The 25251-nt window shown below is 51.5% G+C and overlaps 1 protein-coding gene across 5 annotated transcripts in view; it reads right to left on the reverse strand.

The window, feature by feature from the left end:
- Positions 1-3011: 3011 nt before the first annotated feature.
- The window catches only part of SH3RF1 (SH3 domain containing ring finger 1), a 152392-nt gene continuing 130152 nt past the window's right edge, over positions 3012-25251 (reverse strand). For all 5 annotated transcript variants that reach the window (XM_036856067.1, XM_036856065.1, XM_036856064.1 and 2 more), the window contains exons 7-12: positions 19019-19161; positions 17828-17998; positions 14914-15170; positions 13838-14142; positions 4080-4378; positions 3012-3778 (exon numbers count right to left, since the gene is read on the reverse strand). In XM_036856067.1, the coding sequence (XP_036711962.1) occupies positions 3670-3778; positions 4080-4378; positions 13838-14142; positions 14914-15170; positions 17828-17998; positions 19019-19161 (1284 nt within the window). In that variant the 3' untranslated portion in view covers positions 3012-3669. The remainder of the gene's footprint in view (positions 3779-4079; positions 4379-13837; positions 14143-14913; positions 15171-17827; positions 17999-19018; positions 19162-25251) is intronic.

Consider the following 25251-nt stretch of genomic DNA (forward strand, 5'->3'; position numbering starts at 1 on the left):
ATAAAAGTCCTGATCGTACAGGAAAACTACATTTTAAATGGACAGAGCTCCTCAGAAAGGAATGAAATTCTGACAGACACAAGTGACAACGTGGATGAACCTTAAAAACATCATGCTAAGTGAAATAAGCCACACACAAAAGAACAAATACACAATTTCACTTATGAGGTTTGCACAACAAACTCACACAGTCAGAAAGCAGAATGGGGGTTGTCAGGGGCTGAGAGAGGAGGGAACGGGGAGTTCGTGTTGAATGGGATGATGAAAAAGCTCTAGAAATGGATAGTGGTGATGGTTATACAACAGTGTGAAGGTACTTAATGCTACTGAACTGTACACTTGGAAAAAAATGGTAAATGTTAATGGTATTTGATCACAATTTAAAAATTATGGTAAGTGAATTTAAAAATTAATGGAAAGATGAAAGAAAGCAAAGAAAGAAAGAAGAAGGAAGGAAGGAAGGGAGGGAGGAACAGAGAGAGGGAAAGGGAAAGAGGGAGAGAGAGAGAGAAAGCTTTAGAAAGGAAGCGAGAAAGAGGAGAAACCACCCAAAGCTGCGCGGTGCTTGGCCGCTGGGATGCATCTCCTACCCCCTCCGGACAGAGCCCTGGGGTCACTGTGGACGTACAGAGCGGCCCACAGACCTGGCCCTAAACTGGCCTCGGCCTCTTGCTGGCTGTCTGACACTAAATGAAGTTTTGGTGATAATGACCAGGGTGGAATTTGAGAAAAAGACGCTCGCTGTATAAAGAAGCTTCACTGACATCCCAAGGGCAGTCTTCCCGCTCTGGGCTAAGGTATTCTGGCTTCTGACTAGATGAGCACTTGCAGTCTTTTATTAGCACGGATTTTCTATTTCCTTAATTTTTCTGGTCTCTCTCATGTTCTCTGTGGTTTGTGCATTTTTGTGTCTCACCTCTCCTGGTTTAGCCCAAATTGCACCCCCTGTGACCCTGGGAAGCACCCTGTCCAGCTCCCTGGCCTGGGGGGTGCCCTTCACTGCTTTCTGCCAGTTGCGACAGCAAACTGCTATCCGATTAAGTACTTCACTGGCAAAACCAAACTCACTCGCTTTGTAGTTTGCTTGAAGTCCGAGTGAATTATGTCCATTGCTTCACCCAGTGGGTTCACTGTCACGGGCTCAAATTAATCATGCTGTTTAAGCCCGACCGCCTTTCTGTAAATCTCTCTCTATCCAATTTGTATGTTTCCAAGAATTCTAGCATAATCCCTCATCAAAGATCAGAGGTTCTTTGCCAATTTAGCAGATGGGCTTATAGGTATGTGGTTATCAGTTTAATTCCTAAACTTAAAAATATACAGAGATGACTTGCTGTGTCTCCTTAAGCCCTTTATCTGTAATTTTTTTTTTAGTAGGAAAAAAAACTGTCACATGCCCTTTCTTTTATTTGCCATCCCTTCTGAAATATTTCATTTCTACTTTCTCTTTGCAACTTCCTAATTATTTTTTTCCCAGTCCCTCCAAAATAGAGCCTAAAACATCTGTTCTGTTATTTCCACTGTCATCAATTCTATTCTGCCTCCAGGATATAACATTTCTTGCTTGTTTTCTTCAGTGTCTCTAACAAACACAGAAGAATCCTTTTGTTCCTCAGAGAACAGTCTCAGCTGACACCAAGATCTGTCAACACACCTCCAGGCCCCTCCTTCCTTACTGTGAGATGCTTCTGTCTTTCTGTCCTGAGAATGCTTCTTCCCCCTGACAGCACTGGGCACCCTGGTCCCATTCTTTCATTTGAGATTTATGGGGCAGGGTCATGGTTTGAGAGAAAATTTTATTCCTGTTCTCATTCCCATCTGTAGATGAATCCTATCTCATACTGGACCGATGTTAGACACTGAAAAATATTTCAGTGAAATTCTACCAGGAAAAATTCTACCAAAAGAACCTCAGGCTTCCGCGCTTTGCGGGGGCTGGAGTCGTGATTTTTAGATTGTGAATCGAGGCCTCTGAGATCCTGAAATGCTTCCTGAATTAGACTGATGTGACAGTTAATCTTCCCTGCATTTTTAGCATGAAGTACTTTTTATTATGTTGAAGGTTTTGAAATACCGAAACAATCAATCCCTAAATGATGTCCTCAGTAGCTTTTGAGCAACCAAAAAATCTCATTCCCAGTGGACAACAGGATAATAGACTGTTTTCCTATTCTACTTGTTTCCACACAGTTCTCCTGTTGTTTTTATAGTCAGGCAGACCTAAGAATCCAAGTTAGATACATAACATCACCCGCGCTGTATGAAGGCAAAAGGGCTGGGTAAAGTCGGTCAGGCTGGCTATTATATTCAATATTCCAGTAAGCACATGGATTATAAAAATATAAACGCGGGGCAGAAATTCTCTCCCAAGAGCACTTTCCCACTTGTAAAGATGGAAATGGTGCTATACAACACCCGGAAGAGGATTCCAGCACGCCGTGCCCCCTCCGTCCCATCCGTAAATCCTCCCCGCTCCCTGTCTGGGGGGCAGCCTGCCCCTGAACCGCTGTCACCCGCCTGCACCCGCGGCCCCTCCTTTGCAGACGCTCTGGACAGCAGGAGTCCGCTGTGAGCAAGGAGCTCCTTGAAGAGGAAGGGGCTGGGATGCAGAAGCTCACAGACCGCGCACATCTGGCGTCTGGAAAGGAACGTGTGCTGGGGGAAGTAAAGTGTCACTCGGAACAGTCACGCCGCCACCACAAATGACAGGGGAGAGGGGGAGGCTCAGGGCTCAGGGGGGAAACTGCCCATCAGTGCCTGGAGGTGAGGAGCTGCCTCTGGGACTGAAAGAAAGGAAACAAGCTGCTGGACTGGCACAGAGGTGCGAGCCCTGGAAAGCAGAGAAACACCGCGGGGAAGAGTGAGACTCTCGGAATAAAGAATGACGTGAATTTGGGGCAGGATTTCAAAGCTTTACTGAGAGCCCGACAGATGAGGGGAAAGACACAACGATTTTATTGGCGGGACAGGAACACTTTTTAGGGTAACGTCTCATTTCAAAACTGGTTTTATAAGGGTCAGAAATACAAGAAATTATTTTACTTTGCCATAAAAGTACACAGTAAATTGTGTACTTTGTACTCAAGGCGCATAGATTGTTTGACGAATTCTTTCCCAGGTTATTTTTGAGTAATAAAGTATGGCCCCCGAGTCGTCTGAAGGAAAGCCTCAGATTTTGGTGGGTACAAGTGTTCATCTGAAATACAGAGCTAAGGTAAATTTAAGTCATTTCAAAGTATAACACTTTATAGTAGTTTTCGAATAAGTAACGGAAAATGCTGCCCCAAAGGCAACACCTCCACAAACTAGAAATTTGCTTTATTTATGAGATGCAGGGACAGAGGGAATAAAGCTTACAGAGACAGACGGCACCTTTTAAAGCACGTATTTATATATTTCTGCGTTATGGGAAAACAGTCCCCTATTTTTAGTGTACTTCATGGTGTCTTCCCGGGCAACGAACTGTGCCGTGTTTCTAATTCGTACGATCCTAGTAGGCTTTTGTCTTATTTAGTAGGTTTTCTCTCCTAATGCGCTCCTAAGAGCCCCAGCAGCGGAATCAGACACGTTGGCTCCCGTGTGTAAATTACGGTGACTCAGGGCCACAGTCACGGAACGGGGCTCGTCGTTCTGCGGGTATCGGAACGCAGTCGGCGGGTCAGGAGGGGGTCAGGCCGGGAGAACTCGGCCGCCCTCTGGCTCAGGAAGAATCTGAAGCGGACGGTGAGGGGGCAGATCCTCCAGGTGCTTTACAACTAGCAGGTGGTGACCTGAACCTCTGATGAAAAGGCCAAACATGAAACGAGGGCGGAGGGCTGGCCCTGAACGAGGAACGCAAGGAGCGGGGCCGGGGCGGCGGCGACTCACAGCCCCGTCGGGGAAAGTGCTGGAGACACGGACGGAAAGGGGGTCACAGCCCCGCGGGGCGAGAACACGGAGCGAACGGCAGAGGCGGAGCCCGTCACCCCAGGGGGGCCGGGGCCAGGCTGGCCGTCACCACGGACCCAGCGAAGGAGACGTGAGGCCCCTCGGACGCCGCAGACCCGCCGGCTCCCCGGCGGCCGTGACCGCGGACTCACCTTTCACAGACCGCAGGCCTCGCGTCACCGGCCGCCGGGCCCAGGGACGAGCAGGGCTGCCGCGGCGGTGGCGCCACCGGGGCCGAGTCCAGGGAGCAGGTCCGGCGCTGCGGGCCGGGGGCCGGGGCCGGGGCGTCGGCATCACAGGGCCCGGGGCAGGCGCAGGGGGCGCTGGGGGCCCCGGGCAGCAGCTCGGCCCCCGGCTCGACGTCCAGGGTGGGCGAGGCCGGCGGCGACCCCCGCGGCTTGCGCTTGGTGGAGGCCCCGGAGAGCAGCTTCAACAGCCCCTTTCTCTCTTTCTAGAAAAAAGAAAAAAAGCACGTGAGTCGAAGACATGGTTCTGTTGCTGCAGTTTGAAGCTCCGATGTGAGCTTTCGAGGGGCGCCTGTGGGTGTCTGGGGACTCTCGGTCCGGATCGCGGGGGCGTGTGTTCACCTGCCCTTGGCCTCCCCCGCACCTGCCCGGGCTTCCTCCCTAGTTCCGGACGTTCCCCTGCTCATCAGCACCCTCCTCGGAGGAGGTAAGACAAGCAGAGAAAAACAATGTGAAACCCAAATCCCACCTATTCACTTCCCAGGCCTGGTGAAGGCAAAGTAGCACTTCAGGACAAAACGGAAATTTCAGATTATGGCTTTAATTTCCTGCAATTCTGCCAACCCTAGCTCTAATTCTTGTGTGCTGAATTAGCATAAACCTGTTCCCACTTCTACAGCCACAGACCTGACGCTTATCATTTACAGGGGTGATGCCTTTTTTGTTTTTTTGTCTGAGCCGCGCAGCATGCGGGATCTTAGTTCCCCAACTAGGGATTGAACTCGCGCCCCCTGCAGTGGAAGCGCGGAGTCTTAACCACTGGGCCGCCAGGGAAGTCCATGGAGGGGATGGGTGATGTTTTGATCCAAGTGTTTACTTGTCACCACCCTGATGAAATTAAACAAACCAATAATAACAGAAGTCAAACCATTTCTATTGTGCAAGTACTTCCTTGATTAAAAAGCCAAAAACAACTCCACAAAATTAGAAAAAAAAGCTTCAGTATAATAAACATTTTTATGTCTCTTTTCTGCAAGCAAGCATACAAATAAGAATTTTTCCTAGCCATCTCACAGAAGCCATCTCGTGGCTCTTGGTCTCTCTTGATGCTTTTGGTCTTTGCTCTGCTAGGAAACCAGATAGAGGGCTGGCTCTCCTCCGTACCCAGACCCCAAGTGTCAGTGTTCTTCTGATGCCCAAGCATAGGTTAACAATCATCACTTTAAATTGTTTTACTAAGATGTCAACTACATCATCAGGTCCTCTGACTCAAAACATGGCCTGAGAATAAAACACTGCAGAAAAATAATTCTTTAGAACACTCTCTAGGCAAATTGGGATTATTAAGGTCTACTAACAGGGAAGCAGAATTATGAGGGGCCCTTAAGGAGATAGAACACTGAGTAATTTTTCCTGAATACTGAGCTAGTTCAGACTCAGTAAAAGTCCCTTGGGGGAGGCATAATAACACAGTTTCATTAGAGGCAGGCTGGCAGAAAGAGGAAGAAACAAAAGTAATCATGTATCAGATGAACAAGCATCCCAGGGGGTCTGCACCCCCAGGCCCCATTTAGCTATGGCTGCACACAGCACCTGTAACACCCCGGGCAGGAATGAAGGGGGGAGGGGAGGGCTGTGCTGGACCATTTCTGTTTGTCGGGGGCTCAGGCTGCAGAGCTGGCGCATCAGCGCCCCCACCCCTTCCCCTCCCTCCTGGGGAAGGTTCTCTTGCATCTTTAGTCAGGCCGGGCCTCAGCCACACCTCTCTGGCTTCTGCTTCACCCCTTCACCTTCCGTAGGGCCATGTGTGCACTGCAGTGAACAGTCCCACATCCCTGGCCAGGTACCTGAGCCTGCATGTCCTACGGCGCCAGTGCCGAGAGCAGGACGCGGATGAGCTGGCAGAGGACGGGGGATGGGAAGCAAGTTGGCCGGACCCAGGGCTGAGGAAGGAGGAGAGGACAGTCTGCACTCCACAGGGCAATGGTGCCTCCATCTACACGGCAGCCCGTGAGGGGGAAGGACACACCTGCGGGCACATCTGCCCCTCCTCTGAGGGAGCCCGGGGTCTCGGGGCCGATCAATGAGCTGGGAAGAACGTCCCGCCTTGCAGGTCCTCAGCGGTCCCCGCTGGGACATCAGGAGGCACACGAGAGCCCCGGGGCCCCACAGGTCTACCGAGAACACAGGCTGGTGATAAACTCAGTCTCAGGAAACCACCGCTAAAGACTCTTCCTAAAAGCTCAGTCCCGATGGCAGGAAAACAGTTAACTGGATGCCTCTCGGGGAACAGCCTCGAAAGTGATTAAGAAGAAAGATGACTTTGTTCCTCTAAAGGGTCACACACATGAAACGCAGCTCCAGTGACTTCCAGGGGATGTGTGGGGAGGGGATGGGGATGGGGGGATGGGGGATGTGGGATGGGGATGGGGGATGTGGGGGATGGGGATGGGGGATGTGGGGGATGGGGATGGGGATGGGGGATGTGGGGGATGGGGATGGGGGATGTGGGGGATGGGGATGGGGATGGGGGATGTGGGGGATGGGGATGGGGATGGGGGATGTGGGGGATGGGGATGGGGATGGGGGATGTGGGGGATGGGGATGGGGATGGGGATGAGGATGAGGGTCGGGATGGGGATGGGGATGGGGATGTGGGGGATGGGGATGGGGATGAGGATGAGGGTGGGGATGGGGATGGGGATGGGGATGTGGGGGATGGGGATGGGGATGGGGGATGGGGGGATGGGGATGGGGGATGGGGATGGGGGATGGGGGGATGGGGGATGGGGATGGGGGGATGGGGATGGGGGGATGGGGGGATGGGGGATGGGGATGGGGGGATGGGGATGGGGGGATGGGGATGGGGGGATGGGGATGGGGGGATGGGGATGGGGATGGGGGGATGGGGATGGAGAGATGGGGGGATGGGGATGGGGGGATGGGGGATGGGGATGGGGGGATGGGGGGATGGGGATGGGGGGATGGGGGGATGGGGATGGGGGGATGGGGATGGGGGGATGGGATGGGGGGATGGGGGATGGGGATGGGGGGATGGGGATGGGGGGATGGGGATGGGGGGATGGGGATGGGGGGATGGGGATGGGGGGATGGGGATGGGGGGATGGGGGATGGGGATGGGGGATGGATGGGGGGATGGGGGATGGGGATGGGGGATGGGGGGATGGGGATGGGGATGGAGATGGGGATGGGGATGAGGATGAGGATGAGGATGTGGATGGGTGGGGATGGGGGGATGCGGGCAGGGATGGGGCACTGGCATGGAGGGACGCTGCCCCGGGTCCAGGAGCCGGGCTGTGAATACCATATTCCAGTGTTTCCATGTTAGCAGAACACTGAGCCCCTTGAGAGAGTTTTGCAAACTCAGACATGTATCATTAAGGGCACGTTTGTTTCTCAAAATACAACAGCAGAAATGAAAACTACGGATGAATTAATAACAGCTACACTTCAGCAAAGCAATTTTTAAAATGTCATGTTAGCATGCACGGAAAAGGGCATATCTTTTAACATAAATCTTCATAATTCTTCTCCTGTGGGTTTTTCCAAGAAACTATTCCTAGATGTATAATGTTTTTGCAGTCATAATTCCTCTTCAGAAGATTTCATCATTTAAAATCACATCTCATATGAAAACAAAAAGCTATTTGGGTCAGGAAATCATCACCAGATAGCCAGAAAGAGTTTCATATATAAACATAATGTCTGAACTTAAAGTTAATAAGTCTGTATTAGTCACACTGCAGAGGCTGGGGACACTATGGAAACGCCACGTCAGAGCTCCTTCCCAAGCAGAAATAAATTGCATTTGAACTACTCACCATTACCCACACCCGAGCCTGTCTTCCTGTCTGGTCTGCTGTGCCCTGAGATGCACAGAGAACGTAGCAAGAGGGAGTCTTCTGGGTCTTTGGTATCAAAAATCTACGTCGTCAGGCTCCCAACGATAAGAGGTGCTGTTCATGGGTAAGGCACCTCCGACACCTAATTCACACCATTGTCTGATGATAATCACTCGTTTTTTAAGCGAGTATTTACTGAGCATCGAATGTGATGCCTCAGTGCCCTGGGCTCTGGGATCACAGCGGTGAACCTGCAGCAAGAAGCTCACACCCTCCGGTGGAGACGCAGCCCTGCGGGCACACAGGCGCTCACAGGAAACCCAGCAGGGCCGGGGGAGGACGACGGGGTGCTGGCCCCAGTGGACGCGCGGCTCAACGGGCATCGTGCATGGAGAGAGGGAAAGGCCACGTGAGATTCCAGACGCGGTTACACGCCACTGGGCTCAAGAACCCTGCTCAGTGCTTCTACAAGTCTCCACGCTTGCTCCTGACACCGACCTGATGGAACAGGAATCAGTACTGTCCTCATCGCCTAAGGCTCACCAGCGGTCATCACTGTCAGGGGTGACGTGGGCTTTCACCCGAGCCCGCCCTCCGCTCCGGTGAGCTCAGTGCGGCCACGTCTCTGGAAGCACCTCTGCCCCGGGGACCGTCCACCCGGGCTGCAGGCCACAGAGGCCAGGGGGCCGAGCTCTGCGGGCGGGTGTGCACCTTCCAGACCCGGCTCAGCGGGCGGGAACTGTGATTCAGATCACTCGGCAGGGAGGGAACTTCTTCTCCTTAAGACAACAAAAGTTTCAGACGAAACTGCTTCAACAAAACAGCCAAGCCACAGACTACCCTGTTTCTGACAGCGAAACACGAGCTGGGAGGAAGGAAGATCGAGGAGCAAAGAAAGCCACGAGCAGGGACTTCAGGACGAGTGTTCAGGAGAGAAGGAAACGGGCACTGAAACCCTAGATGGATGCTCCAGTTAAGAAACCCAAGAATGGGACTTCGCTGGCGGTCCAGTGGTTGAGACTCCGCGCTTCCAATGCAGGAGCCATGGGTTCGATCCCTGGTCGGGGAACTAAGATCCAGAGGGCAAAACATAAAATTCAAAACAAGAAAAAAAAAAAAGGAAACCCAAGAGTAACAGCAAGGGTCCTCAAGCATCGGCACAGTGACGAAGAAGGGGACAGTTGTTAGGGATCTGGGGCACTAAACTGGACGTGGAGGAAAGCCACCTTCCAGGAACATTCCAGGACATGTTCCAGGAGCCTGGGGACCAGCACCACTCGGCTGGTGGGCTTGGGAACAAAGGACAATATGGGGAAGTTGCTCCCAGCACCTGAGGGACTAGGGAGGTGGGCGGAAGGAAGAGGAGGGCATCAGAGATGGATTCTTCTCTTCTCCTGTTGTGAGATTAGGACAGTTGAGCTAATTAAACCATCAGGCTTTAATTAGAGGCCATTAGACAAGCTCTAAGCAAACCAGCTCTCCGCCTGCAGACGCCTCAGGGTTGAGAAATCCACACCCAGGACAACCAGTCACAGAGGACCGGTCCTCCCCAAATAAGGCGACACTTAACCTGTAGCCAATCACATAATTTCCCTGCTTTGTTTCTGCATCTTCTCTATAAAAGCCTGGCCCTCAGCTCCTGGCGGGTGTCTCCTGACCACTCCCACTGTGGCACTGCCTGATTTGAACAGAATTTTGCTCAAATCAAACTGTTACATTTTTTTAAATGCCTCAGTTATGTTTCAACAGAACTCAGAGTTTATAAGAACAGCCGATTACATAATTGGTGCTAATGAAAAAGATTTTATTTCTAGATGAAAGCTTAATAGACCAAAGTAATATTTGCTATATTTTGGGATCTAGGGGAAAAAAGCATTTCTACACCACCATATTAGTGGTTTTCTTTGAAACCCTGGATCACATTTAGGTTTTAGATGTCTGGATCTTCTCTAACTTCTAAATAAATATGCAGAAGTTAAAGAAATTTATAACTAGAAAACAATAAAAAATGTATGTATATACATATACATGAGTATCTCATAAGGACTGAGAAATACATTTGCCTGGAGACGAGCTGATCAAATAATGAAGCCTTTAAACGGAGCATGAAGTTAGAAAAATGTCCAGATAAGCGGTTAAACTGATAACCGTAAAAGCTGTCAGAGGTCTTACAGAAAGAAGAAAAACAGTGGTAGAAATGCCCAGAGTTTCAAACAAGAACAAACTGAGATGATGTTTGGAAACATATGACAGAGCTTCCAATACCTATTTATCAAACCACACAACACAGTTACCGACAGAGTTAGCTAGAGATTTCACGTCGGGGCAAAAACACGTTTCTGAGAGTTGGTGAGCGAGGACTTCCAGACAAAATACTGTTCAAGAGGAACAGCTCTGAGCACACGTGGGAGTGACCCGCCATGTGGGGCAGCCTGGCAGCACCCCCAAAGGGCCCCCGTGTGCAGAGAGAAGGGCACGATGGATGGGCCCTCATCTGGGGGAGAGCTTACGTACATGGGTGAGGCCGATCACAGAAGGACAAGGAAGACAGAAATAATGAGGGAATTGTCAGAAACCTAGATAGTGGCTGCAAGTCCCAACTAAAACTAGAATCTCTGATACACTTAGAATCTCGGATACACTTTTCCCTTGACTTGCTGATAATTTTCTTTTCATATTTATTTATTTATGTATTTGGCCGCGTCGGGTCTTAGTTGCAGCACTCAGGATCTTCTGTTGTGGTGGGCAGGCTCTTCATTGTGGCGCACGGGCTCTAGGGCGCGAGCTCAGTAGTTGCGACGCTCGGGCTTAGTTGGCCCGCGGCATGTGGGATCTTAGTTCCCCGACCAGGGATCGAACCCACATCCCCCGCACTGGAAGGCGGATTCTTAACCACTGGACCACCAGGGAAGTCCCCGACTTGCTGATAATTTAATCTCACAGAAAGCCGAGCTAACTGCAACGTAGGGTCTAACTCTGATCACCTGGGGGAAAGGCAGAGCCCAGGGGCAGAGATGTCCAGCTGGTGAGGACTCGGAAGTAAGTGCCCACAAGACAGACTGCCCGTGGTCAGGCTTGAACTCTGAAGTGTAAAAGAACTGATTTTAAAAGTTCCAAGAAAATATACGCATGACCTGAAACTGAGAAGGAAAGATGCTTCAAGAGCAATGGGAGGGCTTTCCAGAATGAGGTTCTAAGCACACAAATGCGAACTACCTCAGCGGATGAAAATGCAGAGGCACCTAAAGGCACTGATGTGATGCCCCAGGAAGCGGCCAAAAGGACTCCACAAAAAGATCAGGAGAAGGGCCCTAAGAAGAACATATCACAGCTGTGGCAATTCAAGAAGCTGAAGGCCAGAATGAGCTTAAACTGGCAAAAATGCTAATGACCAAAAAAAAAAGTGTGTGTGTGTGTGTGTGTGTGTAGGGAGTGCTGCTTAAAGTTACGCTTGAGGAAGGAAGAACAAGACAGACGCGGAGCTGCCGTTTGGGGTGGATGGCGGTCCTCAGACACAGGAAGAAAGGGAAGGGCCACCTTCCAACGGGAAAGGAAGAACAAAGCCCCTTGACAGGACGGAAATGGGGGAGGAGACTGGGATTTAGAGATCAAACCACTCCTCCCCACAGGCTGAATGCACCCCAGCGGACAGAGGAAATGAACAGCTGAAATTCAACCAATAATCTGACAGACCCTGGTGAACCTGGGACCAGGGTCAACGCAACAGGCCAAAGAAGGGCATGTCTAGTCCTCATTTTCATAAAGAAGACAACAACACGCCTTGCAGACCATCTGGAAAATCCTAGAACAGTGTATTCGATGAAAGGTTGACTTAGGAAAGGAAGTGAGATCGAGGAAGAGTCTCTGCCAGGAGAGGCTGGCTATAGTCCGTTACAGCAGAAACGATAGGGCAGCCGGGGAACAGTCTGGATGGAAGAATGAGAGACGCTCAGATCTCATCTGGCATCCGTCCAGCTCCCCCTGGATGTCCTGGGCAACAGGATGGAGCAATGGGGGCAAAGTGACACTCCTCATGCTAATCATGGGATCACTGAGTTTACAGTGACTGGGACAGTCTCTTTAGCGAGCTGGGAACATTAAATGAGGTGGCAGATTTAGAAAGGGACATTTGAAATCTGTGACATGAGGACTAGGGGAAAAATCCGTAGAGCGTAACCTTTCAAAAAAGAAGATAACCCGGGGTCATGTAGAAAGGAGATCATCATTTTTCTTTTTCTTTTTTTTTTCCCCCTGCTGCACAGCTTGTGGGATCTTAGTTCCCGGACCAGAGACTGAACCCAGGCCCTTGGCATTGAGAGTGTGGAGTCCTAACCACTGGACCACCAAGGAACTGAGATCGTCATTTTCTATGTATCTCCTCAAAACACAGAGCAAGGGTTTGAAGTCACAGAAGACAGGTGTGTGCTGAAGAAACTTTCTCCGAGTTGGAGGTTCCTGAAGGCGGCAAGGACGCCATGGAGCCAGGGCACAGGGGCCACAGGGGTCCAAGCAGAGGCCAGTGGCCACTTGTCAAGGATGGAGACTCGGCAGGATAAACGTAAGGGCCTTATCAGTTGCTGCTGTAACCAATCACCCCAAACTTCATGGCAAAAACCCGGTGTCAGCAGGGCTGGGTCCCTCTGGAGGCACCAGGGGAGAATGTTTCCTTGCCGTTTCCAGGTTCCAGGAGCTGCCTGCATTTCCTGGCCTGTGGTCCCCTCCTCAGGTCACTCTGCTCTCTGCTTCCGGCCTCACATCTCCTCGGGCCCTGATCCTCCCTCCCTTATATGAAGATCCTTGTGGTTATACTGGGCCCACCCGGATAATTCAAACATCTTTAAACCTTTCATTTAATCCCATCCAGAAGATCCCCTTTGCAATGTAAGGAAACGTATTCTCCAACTTCAGGGATCAGGACACGGACATCCTTGGGGAGCCATTATTCTGTCTAGCACAGGCGTGCTTCAGCCTCAGAGATGCCATGAATTCTTCCCTGGGAGGCCTGCGGCTGAAGAGTCTATTCTCCTCCGTGACAATGGCCCTGACACACCGTCCCGGAACCTTCAAATCTAAACTGTAAAATAATTCTTCTGAACATACTGACAAAGTTGACCATGTCAGCTTGAGTACAAGTTTAACGTAGTTAATTATAAACACTGAACAGATACCAATCTTTTGCAAAAACACTCATGTTAACTCAACAATTAAATATTAACTTTTTAGTAGCCTGTAAAGTTTATTTCCTTACGAACCCCTGCTTACAGGCTTCCCTAACCATTTAAACAGAGCGACATACATGACCACGGAACCTGGTGATGACCCTAGAGCTGCAGGCCAGCTCTGGGGAAAAGGCACGAACACTGGGGGGAAAGTCATGATTACAATACAATTGCGCAGAATCTGCTGTCACTCTGCTCTTTCTGTGCACATTTAATCACCAGGCATTTCCCTTGTCTCCAAACGCAACCAGAAGTTAGTCTTTCAAACACAGCTTCCCACTTACATCTTCTTTCAAATTCAGGCCCAAAGGAGAGGTTTTAAAAAGATCTATCAAGTTAGAAAATAATTTCCCCCCTGTATTTCAAGTCAAGAGAAAAACCATCCGCACAGATTATAATCAAACATAGTGTAGGAACAATAAATCCACAAGTAACACTTCTGATCAACCGTTTCTAGCCCTTAGTATATCAAGTACATTTCTGCAGAACTGTTAACCAGAAGCAAAGCTCACTAAACAGGAGGAGTTAAGGTCAGCGAGGGGGTGGGGTGGAAGCCCCCGGAGGCAGACCCCAACTTCCCACACCAGGGTCTAACCGCAGAGAGCCGGGCCCCGGTCGCCGGGCAGGCCCTTGGGGTGGTCACCTTGCTGTCCTTGTCTGGCTTGGCCGCTGAGCCGCTGTCGGGAGAGGTGGGCGGCCCGGGGAGCATGGTCACTGGGCGACCGCCGGGCTCGGTCTCCAGGGAGGCGGCGGGGAGGCTCGGCGGGGCCGCAGCGCAGGCCAGGGGGGCGCCGACCCGGCCCAGGCTGCCAGCAGCCACGTGGGCAGGGGGGCCCATCGGGCCGGGGGGCTGGGGCGAGGCCAGGGGGTGATGGGGCAGCCCCGCGGCGCTCTGAACCTGGATGGGCGTCACGGCCGCGGTGGGGCGCTCCTGGCTGTGTGCCGAGACTGGAGGACGGGAGAGAAGAGCAAAGTGTGACTTGGACGCATGCTGCTCACCGACCCCGCGCCAGACCAGCGCGCCTGCCACAACGGTAAGAAACCACGGTGGTTTAGGAGCACTTACTTAGTCTTGGCGGGGCCCCTGGACACCCCCCTTCCAGATCCCACATCAGCCCCAAGTCTGCTGAGGGCCTGCGAGCCCACTTCACCCAGGGACCCAGCGACACCCCTACAGGGTCAGGTCAGGCTGGCCCCAGAGCTTTTTTAGTATCATCATTCTCCCTTTGCTCATTCACCGTTTTCCTTCCTTTGGTTATTCTGATAGAACTGAACAGTTTTCTCCACCACCGTTACCTAAGACTCTTGGGAGGTTCTCAATGCTATAGAAAGAAGCAAGCTATGTAAGGTCCGGCTGGGTCTGAAACAGAGCTGTGATGAAGCTCACTCCAGACGCTCAGCACGGCGATCCTCAGGGCGCCACGCCGCTGCAGCAGCGGGATGCGGGGTCATCTGATCTCGAGCACGGAAGTCACATGTTCAAGTACTATCGACATCGCTAGGGTCCACCTAATTTCCTTCAGACTCTCCATCTGTAGATCAGGCTTGAATTCACGAGCCGGGCAGGCGGAGCCAAGTGGCTGTGAATAGACTGTGCCTGCCGGTCTCCCAACGTTATTCATTATTTTAAAGTTCCATCTGTCCTTCTCAGCATCTGTTGTAAAAGGTCTGATGTCGGTCAGGGCCCCCGTCCTGGTGCCACCAGCCCGGCCCCCCTACCTGTCCTCACAGCGCTGCGCGCCTGGTTGACGGTCATCTGTCCGGACATGTGCAGCAGGACCTTGGCCTGGGGGCTCGTCTGGATGTGAGCTGCTGACACCACGGCAGTGGGGACCCCGGGACCGCCGGCCATGCCGTTCCCCGGGGGCTTCTGGGCAGGCGCTCCTGTGGGGGCAGGGCTGGCCGGTCCCCCCCCTCGACTTGTCTGGCCAGCGGTCGACACGGGGACTTTACCCTGGGAAGCACTGGTCACTGCCCTGCCGAGACAGAAGCCCAGCCCATCAGCAAGACGGGAGACAGAACAACTGGCGACCAGAAAAACGATGCAGAGCTTAAAAACAGAACACGTTAGGAAGTGAACGGAACTACCTGCCCAAGGGTAAGAAGAGCAGATTCAGAGAACGATGGCCCTGAGGCAGAGAACGGTCTGGAAACTGAGTCGGAGAAAATCACACGTCACTCTGCTCAAGGACACACAGTTCCTGGTCTCAGCTCCCACCTGAAGCTAAACATCTCCACCAGCTTCCGGGCTCTGGAGAAGCCGGTCTGTTAGATGACAGCGTCTATGTGGTCACGGCTGTGTTCACGTGCCCTGCCCTCCTCCCTAACTGCCCCGTGTGCACGTGTGTGTGTGCACACACTTTGCAATGTCCCCTCTGGCTTCCTTCGAGCTACCCTAATCTCATTCATGTTTCAATCCTGTCATTCCCAGCAGCCTGGCTGAAGGCTCAGGCCTAAGACCTCAGGATTCTACTGTTTCAGGTGGATTTCTTCCTTCTATGACCCTTGATTACAAAGTACGATGTGTTATTTTTTTAGTAAATTCCTTATTAAATACTCCTGACTCAGTAAAATTAAATACTCCTGACTCAGTTCCCTGAAAGCAGGGCCGTGTGCAATGGTTCTTTTCCATTCCTCTTGTACACGCACAGTTATAGCGGTACAGCCAGCTGTAAACAAATATTTACCGGCTGAATTTAACTAAATTAGGTTCAGTGTAGTTTTATGTAACATATTTTTTTAATATTCTAAATTCGTTTAAACAACAATTCTATAGATAGTAACTTTCTACCAAGCAGAATACTTCATTAACTTGAACCTCCTTATTATTTACTGTGAGGAATAACAGAGAATTTACTGTCAGTAAGTGTCTCTCCAGAGACTTTTTGCTAATTTGTATTTGAATCTTATGAAAATGTTTTCCTTCACTAACTTGATGTTTTGTTGTTGCTTGGTTTATCTCCCTTAGTTGTTGTGGCTTTTTGTTTGTTTTCTTCCCACCAGGGAAGATCTAGCTGCCGTCTTCTGGATGTGAATGTAGATCTTAACATATACCGAGAAGAAGGTTTACAGTGATGAAAAATCTGCAAGTCAAATGAAAGCTAACATTCTGTCACCATCTGCAAAGAGAAAGATTTTCATTTGATTAGGCTGCTGGCCAGCCTCTGAATCAAGGCCAACAGCTGACAACATGTCAGTTCCTTAAACTATTTACTTAAAATCAGGGACTTTGAGAAATGATTTAACACAGTTAAGCTGGACCATTTATGAAGAGCCAGGTGGCCCAAAACTGGGGCTTCCTCAATGACGATGCCATTATAGGTCATTGCATTCATTCCAAAGCTACTTTCCTCATTGCCCAGAAAGGGGACTACCTTTAAATAAACTGAAGACTATGTATCTATACATCTAAAGCTCTTGCTTCCTACTGCCCTCAAACACGGTTTCTCAACCTTGGTGACATTTGGGGCCAAAGAGCTCCTTCCTGCGCAGGCTGCGCCGTGCCCTGCGCTTTCCTGATTTCTGTGCACTGGAGACCAGTAGCACTCCCACCCCGCATCGTGACGATCAAAAATGTGTCCGGACATGGGGCTTCCCTGGTGGCGCAGTGGTTGAGAATCTGCCTGCCAATGCAGGGGACACGGGTTCGAGCCCTGGTCTGGGAGGATCCCACATGCCGCGGAGCGACTGGGCCCGTGAGCCACAGCTGCTGAGCCTGCGCGTCTGGAGCCTGTGCTCCGCAACAAGAGAGGCCGCGATAGTGAGAGGCCCGCGCACAGCGATGAAGAGTGGCCCCCGCTTGCCACGACTGGAGAAAGCCCTCGCACAGAAACGAAGACCCAACACAGCCGTAAATAAAAAAATTAAAAAAAAAAAAAAAAAACAAGCAGTGAAGTTAAAATAAATACATTTACTTTAAAAAAAAAAAAAATGTGTCCGGACATTGCCAAATTCCCCTGGGGAGCAAAACTGCCCTCATCTGAGAAGGGTGAAGGAGCTATGTCATACTGAAGGAATTCTGTTTCTTGACTGTATTACAGAAAATAATTGTGAGAATTCAGAGGTGACCGCCAAGCTATTGGAATAAATGGCTGGCTTTCAGCACCTCTTCACCAGGTGACCTCAGACGACTTGCTTAACCTCTCCACCTCCACGTGCTCAACTGCTGAGTGGGGATCACAACAGCACATACCTCAGGGAGCTGTTTAAGGACGTGGCATTAACGTGTGTAATGCACTTAGAAATCTGCGTGTCTGGCATCTCATAAGCATCACATAAACATAAGAGTATTAATAATATCGCTTTTATTTAAATGCTACATTTTAAATTTTCTAGCAGAAAAATATTGAAAATGGTGTAGTTGAGTCTTCTCACATGTAACTTAAAGCAAATAATTTAAAACCCTGTACATTTACTGGTAGAAACCTACAATTTCACATATATCCATGTGAAGAGTAAGCTAAAATTTTGAGAATTAGAAGGGATTTCGGCAAATACAGATAGGGATCTTTAAAATGTCGGCTGTGTAACAAGCAACTGTAATGGGAGGAGGAATCTTGGACAGGCTGAAAACCACGGGAAAGGACAAAGCTTCTCTGTTTAGGACTCAGGAACCACTTACTCAGAGCCCTACCTCGTGACGGGGGCCACGTAATTGCCGGGGAAGACCCCTATCTTGCTGGTGTGCATGGACGTGCCCTTGAACCAGCCGTCCTGGCAGCGCTCAAACACGAGAAACATCTCCCCCTTCCTCAGCTCCAGCTCATCCTCTTTCCGGGGGGTGTAGGGATAAATGGCAACATACCTAGAAGAGGAAAAAATAGTCGATTTCGAGCTGAGTAACAGACAGACCCCAGGATGCTCAAAACCCTTCCTTGTGTTTCATACAAAAGTAAACAGAACGTACAATCCTTCACGCTGTGGGCAGCCCTGGCCACTGTCCACTGAACTGCCACCTACCTAGAAAAGGCAGAGGCCCCCTGACTCAGAACTGCCCGCCTGGTCCTCCCGCTGTGAAGGCGATGATCCCTCCAAACGGTACTCGTGGGTACGAAGGAATTAACGCAGCTTCCCAGGGTGCAAGCCTGCTGTGGGGCGTTAGGTGCCCACTGGGAAAACTGAGCCCTTCAGATGGCCCTGGTCAGACTTGGGGAGCAGCCTCGGCAGGAACATACGGTCCGAAATCCCGCTGGGAAGCTCGGCACACGGCTGAGCCCGAAGGCCGGCCGCACCCGCGTCCGTGCGCTCAGCCAGGGAAGACACCGAATTTGCAAGAGTCAAAGGCAAGGCAAGTGCAGATCGCAGAGAGCCCCCAACAGCTCCCCCGTGCGCGGGACCGTGCCCCAACACACGGAGCCCGCAGATCGGCGGGCCACGTGACCCAGGCTCCGAGCGACTCCCGGGTCAGTCCACACAGGGGAAAAGCCTCCGATGCCGAGCTGCATTCGGCCACGGGGAGCCCCTGAACCGCATAATGTCCAGACTTTTCCGGATGCTCACGGTGGGGGACCTGCAGCTTTTCACGCGCACACTCTGCTAGGTCTGGGCTCTGCTCGGCTCCTCCCTGTCCCCGAGCATCCTTACGCAGGGGACGAAGGTGGGGACAAAGCCCAGGCAGGAGTGGCAGAGGAAGGCCGGGAAGACCCGCACTCAGCAGGCCGGCTGCCCGGTGGCCCATCCTCAGACCCACTTAGCTTCCGTTTCCTAATGAATGACACGCACGACCGAGTACACGACCCCACCCTGGCACCAGCGCCCCCCAGAAAGCCGTTCCCCGCGTCTCTGCTCGGGCTCAGCCCGCGGCCAGAAGGGACGCCGCACTTACACGCTGGGGCGCGTCTGCGGCCGTGAGTGTGCGGTCTGGTCAGTGGGTCCGGCCACGGGTCTGGAGCCCATCCCGGAAGCAGCAACAGCGCCCATGGGGGTGGCCGCCTGGAGAGGGGGCGGGGGGAGAGGAGGATTCATAGTCTGGAGGGAGAGACAAAAAAGAAGAAACAAATGATTTATGCACTTCTTTCACATCAAAGAGGAGGGAAGAGGAATCAGAAACCCATGAAAAAAGAATCATGAAGCAGCTGCCCTGTGCAAAAGCCTCCTTGGAAAAGAGACCTCTTTGTTACCCTTTAAGATCTTAGAGCCACAGCGACCCCTTCCCCAAACAGGTAGCTCATCACACCTGGGAGAAGGGAAAGAAAAAAATGACACAACTGCGTGTAATTTTAAGATTGATGGCACTGTTAAGTGCAAACCAGGACCAGGATCCAAATGCCTTTCAAGGGGGCGGCTATAATGTCACCCTGCTTGCTAGGAATTAATTTGTGATTGTTTCTGCAACCCGAAACTTAAAACACCGCGGAAAACAATTTAGCTGCACTGTATCGCAAACCATCCCCGCCAAAGAAAATTTCCTTTGATGCCTGGTTTCCCAAAACCACACACAATAGCAAGCCACAATCACTGGGCCATTGTTTTTACCTTTGTTTATTCTCTTCTTAGCTCTGCCAGCTTTTGAAATTTAGGACTATCGAGGCTGGTAATCTTTAACAAGTACACCGCAAGCAGCTGCTGGTTCCTTTATGGGCTCTGCCTACAGGACTCCGTGCCTTTTCAGAATCAATGGAGCGATTGTTACCTTCTGATCTATACACCCCGGATAATTCTTCAGGGTCTGGGTACCGAAACTCCTGGGAAAACAGGCACACAAAGACCTGCCCAAACCCCTACCTCGCCTGCCCTCCCCAAATCTTTGAACCTTTCCACGTAAACACCGAATCAAAGGAGAAATAAGGAGGCTGAAGACTGCCCCTTGGGAGGTGTGCGTGGCGTCTCCACATCAGCTTAAAAGAAGAAAAAACCCCACGGTTTCTAAACAAAGGGAACAGCAATTTGTTTCTATTTTTTGGAAAAAAAATTTAATCTCATCAACATTTCTTTCATCTGCCTGTTAATGTACACAGTTCCAGAAACAAAATCAACTGAGTAGAAAAGGATAACAAATTTCCAGACACACGCTGCAACTGTTTCACACATTATATTTAACTTTTCGACCTCGGAGAAGGCTTTTCCCACCCTGCAGCCGCGGCAGGACACCCAGTGCAGGACAAACGGCGCATTGCGGTCCCGGGGCGGGCGGGGTCTGGGTGACAGTCACAGAGCAGGCCACCCTGCGCCCCGGGGCAGCTCTGAGGAGGCACGCGCACGGGGCCTGCAGCCTTTACCACCTTTAACCAGGAGAAAGCCAAGCACTCATGCCGTTGGTCTCAGGGACAAAGTGGAGACAAATCGAGATAATCCTGGTAGAAGACTCAGCGCACGTGACCCGGGCGGGTCCTGGGCAAGGACACTGAACAGAACAGCAGCTGGAGGGCGTGAAATCACCGCTGAGCCGTCTCCTCCAGTCTCCCCAGGCCTCACCTCAGAGCCGCGGAGCCGTGGGGGGCAGGTGACACATGGGACAAAAGAAGCCCAGGCCACCCACCCCTGGAATCACTCAGAGCAGAGCCAAGGGCCCACTCGGCTCTCTGAGTAGAATTCCACTGGCAAAGGGAGGAGAGGAAAACTGTCTGCTGCATCTTCACGTCAGTGACACAGAGGCTGCACTAAACTGGCCCTACGCGGAAAAAGGCAAAAAAAAAAAAGGAAAGACCATCTAGGGACCTGATAAAAACACAGGCCACGCTGGTGGTGACAAAATCTAAGAATACATGACCTCTTATAGTTAAAGAACGCAGTAAGGGAATGTTTGGTGTAGGTGACTTTTACAAAGAGTGAGTCAGGAGGCATCTGAGATCTGGCACAGAGAGGAGGGTCTCGACGATACCAACGGTGGTGCTGCAGGCAGAATGCAGCTCTCTCCCTCACGGGTGGCGCTGGTAAAACTGGGCAGACTTCTCCCCATTGCTGGGCTGCGTATCTTCGGAGAAATGTGCACGTGCGTGCGCGTTCGTGGCGGGATAAGCACACAGGAAGACTAGCGATTACACCCAGGTTCCCCAGCGTGGCTGCCCCCTCGGGCCGGTCAGATGCCAGGGCCCCAGCGTGTCCAGGGCTGGGCCGGCCAGGAGGTCCCGTGGGCCGCCTGGGGAAGACCCCACGCTGAGAGAATCTGGGGACGTGGCCGCGCGGGAGCAACCGCGTCCTCCCGTCACCGCACGGCTGGGCGCCGGGCGCCAGGACACACCCTCCCGCCGCAGCAAAGGCACCTGCGGGCTGCTGGGAGCGCAGGACACCTCTGGTCACGACCGCGTTCAGAAGCCAACACCACGCTTGTCACCGCCGTCACCAGACACTGATCTAAAGCAGCAGGGCTGGGAAGCGGGCCCGTGCTGAGCCGCGTGGAGGGGCTGAGGGCCAGGGGAGCGGGGCCGGGCCTCCGGGGTCCAAGGCAGGGGACCGGACGTCGGCCGCGCTGTCACTGAGGCGGGCCTCTGCTTGTGCTTCTGCAGATCCAGACCCTCTCCTACCCTCTCCACGGGGCGACGGTCTGAGGCCACGACGACGGTCTCTGAATAATACTTCGTTTAAAACCAGGGCTCGGGGGGCAGGGTCTGTGGTGGGAAATGGTCACGTCCGCCCCGCCCAGGTTCTGTCCCCGACCCACTGATCTCTCAGAAGAGACAGCTTTACACCGTGGAGGACGCCTAGGGTTTGGGGTCAGAAACGCAGATTCTAGCCCCAGCTCAGCCTTTGAGGGCCGCCCCCGGGTTCCCTCCAAGAAAGAAGTGTCCTGTATGAGTGACCGGTTCCAGGCCACCGACGGGCCACATCCGCTAGTGGACACTGAGGGAGAGTTCAAGGACGGACTGTGGCCCCCTCCTCTCTCCCCTCCCTGCACCCAGCCCCGAGGTGCCTGGGGGCCGAGCTCCGCGAGGTCCTCCCCCTGGGCGAGGGCTGCAAGCCGCTGACCAGGAAAGCGCTTTGCCGGGATGGAGCCTGGGGTTCTGACGGCGGAAGGTCCATGTTCTTTCCGACCGTCCTTCACGTGTGTCCTCACGTGTGCCCCTCCCTCTTCTCCAGGGTAGAAAAGTGGCCACTGGCACAGACTTTGGGCATTTCTGGGTCCTCCGAGCAAAGACTATGTAATATCCCCCAATCCCGTCATCATTTCTTCCTGAACATCCGATTCCAATGAACCCACTTTCAACCTCTCTCCAGGGTCTTCCTGTGCCGTGAACTCACGCAGGTGCTCGGCCACCAAGGGGACAGCAGGAGGGGCGGCTGGTCATCCCTCCTCGGGGCAACGGTGCCACCAATTCCCAGAGCACCACCACCTGCACACGGCCACACGTGTGCAATTATGTGAGTATTCTGCCTTTTTTAAACAAGGAGTGGGAAACAGAAAAACGGAAGCACTGATACCAGCGATTCAAAAAAACACTCAGGTGTCAGAATGCAGTAAAATTAAGAAGACGGAAAAGTGAGTTTTTCACCTCATCTGGACACTCCCTGGAATTCAGTCAGTCACTCGTGGGCACAGCTATGAAGAAAAGAAAAAAAATTAAAGAGTATATTTAAAAATGCCAGAGACAGATGCTTGGAAGATGATGTCGGAAGGGGAGATGTAATTAAGAATTTGGTAAATTAAAAAAACCTCTCTGGGAACGGACTTTCTCTCACCAATTGCCTTTGACGTGTGAGGAGACACACCCACACCGTTCACTGACTTTGCAGAAATGTCATCCGAGGGGTTCTCAGCAGCAGCAGGTCAGGGAAGCGGCCCTTCCGGCGCCCCGGGCACAGCGGAGGCTCCGGACGGAGGCTGCTGTTAGAACTCACGAGGCTGCAGAGTCAGGGACCGTCTCGCTGTCTGTCCCGCGTCCCCGTCACCCAGCTCTGTCCACGGGAGGTAACGGACCCTCAACGAGGGCTTCACGAACGAGAAAGCGTCCTGTGCGCCTGCCGCCCTCAGGGCAGTCTGACATGGATCAGGAGGCCTTGGTTCCTGAGGTGCCAGGGCCCTTCTCTGTGGTCGCTATGGAGGTTCTGTCCATCGCCTGCCCCCGTTCTGGTCGTCAGAACTGCTGCCGATTCCAAACGCTTGACTTCTGCTTCTCACGCTGCCAAGCTGGGCGGTCCCGTCCCTACGTCCAGAATCCTGCCCTGACCCTCCGGACCCTCCCACCACGGGCGCCAATGGACTCAGTATGTCTTGGCTATCCTGAGAACATGACATCATTTAATTTTGTTTCTTTAAGTACACACACACACACACACACACATGCACACACTTGTTTTAGTTATGGTTACACACTGTTGGGTGCAATCTGATTTCAACTTGGCCACAGACTGTATCTGGCCTTTTCTGACCTGGCTACCTTGTGACATCTTGTAGCTAAACACCTCTCAGCTAGTCCAGAGGATCAGGGATCACCCATCCCTTGTTTCACAAGTTCTTCTGCCACTGTGCACAGGACACGAGAGCAAGCTCTTCATCCTCGCCCCTCACAGAATTAGCTGGGGAAAAACCCTCCCTGCCATGAACAGTCTGATGTCTGAATGAGATACATATAATTCCAGTTTTGCCTCTATTATTAGATATTTAACATTTTAACTGTTACTTGTGAGATGCACAGGACAATATACTCATAATTCCACTCTGAATAAAAGATTAAAAAGTCTCAACTTATGAAAAAAGTGCTAGAAATAATGTTCACGTCCAAGTCCAGCAGAGGTACTTGTCACCTAAAATCCACACCGGGAGACTTCCCTGGTGGTCCAGTGGGCAAGACTCCACGCTCCCAACGCAGGGGGCCCGGGTTCGATACCTAGTCGGGGAACTAGATCCTGCATGCACGCCTCAACTAAGACCCGGTGCAGCCAAAACAAATAAATAAATAATTAAAATAAATAAATAAAATAAAATCCACACCAGGAAAAGCCTGGTTTCCTTCCCACCATGCCGCCTACGCTTTGCTGTGATCGCACTCAAAGTCTTGGGAAAGGTTTCACATTTTAAACAGGACACTTGCCAGGTTGATGGAAGACACGGAGGGCACATGTTACTGAGATTTTTCCACTTAAACCTAACATATTAAATCCAAAGCATTCCTGCCAGCCGACCAGGGACTCTGAGATCTAGACATCTCCCAGGATGACAGGCGACAGATCTGCTTATAATTAGTTTTCCATTAAATGGAATTGGCATAGACGCAGCATTAATAAACCATCCTCTTGCTGAACATGCAGGCTCTCTTGTATAATCCTGGGATGAAATGGCTGAATGTAAATTAATTTTTGTGTGTTCATGCCCTCTCGTGACCTGTCGCATCTATATGCCCTAGAGCGTGCCCAGCTATGAGCAACTGGCCATTTACTGTACCGTAAAATTGTCAGCCCACAAGGGCTGACACTCAGACAGCTCCTCGTCTTTTCCACTAATTAATTTTTCTAAGATAGAAAAGTCAGTCTTTTTTCCCTTAAGAAATGAAATCAGAATTTTTCCACGTGAGGTAGTCATCTGGAAACGGAAACTCCAACAGGTTGTGAATGTACTGGGGTGGGAAGGGGAAGAAAGGGAGGGAGGGAGGGAAGCAGGGAGGGAGGGAGGGAAGGGAGGAAAGGGTCTTCTCTGGGGATGACAGGGCATGAAGATTGGGCAACTCGGCTCTGGTCAAAACACCCAGGGCCAAGAGAACCTCAGGGGAACCACCTTTTCGTAAAAATTACCTGACTTTCACCTTCTCCCTACAGGAATCAATGCAACTTCTCCCACCCCAAACAGCTGTACAATCAAGGAAGCTGTCATTGTTCCAGGAACATTAACCAAAAATTTTAACCTCTAACCGGAACTTATTAACTTCCATTTAAGTTCAGGAACATGCTTAACTTTATGAAAAGCTTTCAAAAGTCTACATCAAGCTAGGTACTATATATCTCACCGTATTTCAAAGTCAGCTTTCAATTATTCATAAAATGTATCAAGACAAAATAAATACACCATAAGAAAACGAGGCAAAAGGTAAAGTGAGGACGATAGGACCAGATGGACGCAACAATCTGACTAACACACTGTGAGGTCCTTACTGGGGGGTGAGGGGAGGTGCAAATCTGTCTGTAAGC

Source organism: Balaenoptera musculus, chromosome 6 (assembly GCF_009873245.2).
Source record: "Balaenoptera musculus isolate JJ_BM4_2016_0621 chromosome 6, mBalMus1.pri.v3, whole genome shotgun sequence".
Classification (NCBI taxonomy): Eukaryota; Metazoa; Chordata; class Mammalia; order Artiodactyla; family Balaenopteridae; genus Balaenoptera; species Balaenoptera musculus.